Here is a 2,563-nt window from a genome sequence, read left to right as displayed (position 1 = left end):
TGTACGCGTTTTCTTTTTCTTTTTGCCTTCTTCGTGTGTCTTCCTATCTTGCAACTTCTTCTCGTGTCGAGTTTGTGCTTGCGTCCTCCTTTTTGATCATACCAGCAGCGCTATTCGGTTGCGCTGCGCTCCCTTCTTTCGTATTATTGTGTCTTCGGTATCCCTGCTAGCCGACGCTGTTATTCGCAACTACAAGCTGCCATTGCTGCTAGCATTGCCGCGCGCTCGTTCTCTTTTCGGTTGTTATCCTGCCATGCCGAGCTCTAATCGCGTACGCCACCGCGACTCCGACGTGGCCGCGGCCACCTCGGCGATGGAGGAGCCCTCGTCGCCCAATGTTGATAGCAAAACTGTTGGCGACGCGAGAACCCCCTTCGCATCGCTTAGTGCTTCCTCAGCGTTCTCTACGGCGTACAGTACGGTCTCTGGTGATGTGGCGCACCCCTGTGTGGACATTGCCAGCGGCGCCGCCCCCTCGGACGAGGTCTCGCCCTTCACCAACGCTCTTCTCATGTCGGGCGACTCCACCCCGTTCGCAGGCTCATTTACAACGAAGACGGCGGCTAGCTTTCTGCACGTGACGAGCTTTAACAGCAGCGCCACCGTCGTTACTGGTGAGTTGCCGAGTCTGCAGAGCGAGCACGTCGCCACTACGGCGGCCTCTTGCTTTGCCACTAGGCCGAGAGGTACAGAGGCGCTGGCAGCGGCAGCGGCGGCCAGCGCCACGAATCCACCGTCACTACTGCGCCCACTGGGGAGTGCTCCGATTGAGGGCAGTGGCGGTCAGACGCAACGTGCCGGCGAGGCGGACGCCCCGGTGCAGGATGGAACGGCTGCGCCTCCCTCTTCTCCGCCGATAGCAAGGGGCAGCGTGAGTGCGTCTTTCAGCGGAGACAGCAGCAGCCGACGCTCCCATACTCTGCGGAGCGGCCTATCAGATGATCTCCAGCTCACACAGACGGCGTGCTACCTGTCCCCGCTCGGCTCTGCCGGAAGCCGCGAGGTGCAGCGGAGTGGCGATGATATCGACGCTCGGTGGGCGGCTGAGAAGGAGAGCATGCTGTCAGCAGAGCCTGCGCGGCCAACCGCGGGCAATGACGGCTTTGCTGCCGAGGGAAGCGAAGGCGCGATGGATGCTGCGACGCAGTGCGCGTCGACGGATGTGCGTGCTGCTGCGTACACGGTGCCAGCCAGCAACATCAGTACCACTGTCGCGGCAACTGCGACCGACGCTGCCCCACCTCTCTGTCCTGAATTCGAGGTACTGGCGACGGTTCCAGCGCCTCTAGTTGGGCGAGTGCCCATGCGCATCCACTGGTGCTGCGCGGCTCACTGGCGCGCGGTGCAGCGCACAGAGAGGGGGGCTCAGTGGGCCGTCGACGGCGCCCCTGCAGATGTGTATTGCGTGCCAACCCACCTGAACGCGAAGAGGGGGCGACGGAGCTTGTCGGCCTCTTGCGTGGAGGCCAAGCCGGAGTTGGAGCGGGACGGCAAGGGCTTCTCGGGCGCGGGCGAGAACACCGCGTGGCTCCGTGATGCGGCGGATGAGGGAAAGCCGCAGCACTGGGAGGTGCGGACCCTTTCGTCAGCTGTTGACGCGCCCGGCCCAACGTTGTGCGACGACAGCAACCATGCCGCTGAGCACGAGGAACACGGTTCGCTGAAGACTCGCTCGGGCTTGCCGCAGGTGCACAGCCACAGCTGCACTGATATGCTGACGTGCGAGTTCTGCGGCCACGCGGTCGAGACGTACCACTCTGAGGACTGTGACGGCGAGGCGTCGGAGGCTAGCACATCGACGACTGAGACGGGGCGTGCGTGCAGCGCCCCTCCTGGGCGGTTTCAGGACTGTCACGGCTGTGCTTCGGCAGAAGCGCGGTCGCTGTCTTCTTCCAAACTTGTGGCGTGCAGGTCGAATCAGCCGAGCATCTTTACGCCGCAGCTGTTGCTGTCCTCCTCGGAGTCGGCAGAGACGACGGTGGACTTGGACATGAGCGGCGCCATCTCATCCGTCGATGTGCCGTCGCGGTCAGACAGTGCGCGTGAAGAGGCGCTGATGGCAGCCGTCGCACTACTCCAGTAGAAGACTTTCCTGAAAGCCGTTGTGGGGTGCGTGAAGTGAGGATGACACGGGACTCTTCGTGTGCTCTCAGTCTTCGCATCGTGCCGGCCGCCGTGCCCTTATGTGTGTATTTATTCTCGCTCTGTCACTCGCAGGCATGTGCACGCGCCCCCCTCCCCCCTCACCTAAGAGCTTCGGCATAACGACAGTCCACCACACAGGCAGCGAGGGCGTCAAGGGACTAGGCTTAACGGGAGCGGGAGGTGTGGAGGGCAGTGAGTAGACTTTGCGGGGCAGCCTGGCTGCGTCATCCACCTCTGTGCTCTCCGTTGTCCGCTGTTCTCTTGTGCCGTTGAGCCAGCATGCTTCCTTTTTTTGTTCCTCCCTATGTCTCGCCGTGAAGGACATCGTATATATATATATAGGTGTGTGTGTGTGTTGATGTTGGCTATCTGTGTGTCTCGCGCTTGCACCAGCTCCCCACTCCCCCCACCCACCGAC

At 62.0% G+C, this 2,563-nt stretch overlaps 1 protein-coding gene across 1 annotated transcript; it reads left to right on the top strand.

The window, feature by feature from the left end:
* Window positions 1-253: 253 nt before the first annotated feature.
* Window positions 254-2,083, top strand: LDBPK_120440 (hypothetical protein, unknown function; the record flags this gene model as incomplete). Its single annotated transcript, XM_003859113.1, has 1 exon — window positions 254-2,083. One exon carries the CDS (start codon window positions 254-256, stop codon window positions 2,081-2,083), a length of 1,830 nt encoding a protein of 609 aa, XP_003859161.1.
* Window positions 2,084-2,563: the final 480 nt, after the last annotated feature.

The sequence above is a fragment of the Leishmania donovani genome, chromosome 12, assembly GCF_000227135.1.
Source record: "Leishmania donovani BPK282A1 complete genome, chromosome 12".
NCBI classification, from domain to species: Eukaryota; Euglenozoa; class Kinetoplastea; order Trypanosomatida; family Trypanosomatidae; genus Leishmania; species Leishmania donovani.
The sequence above is the reverse complement of the archived record's forward strand: the minus strand, read 5'-3'. Positions and strand labels throughout refer to the sequence as shown.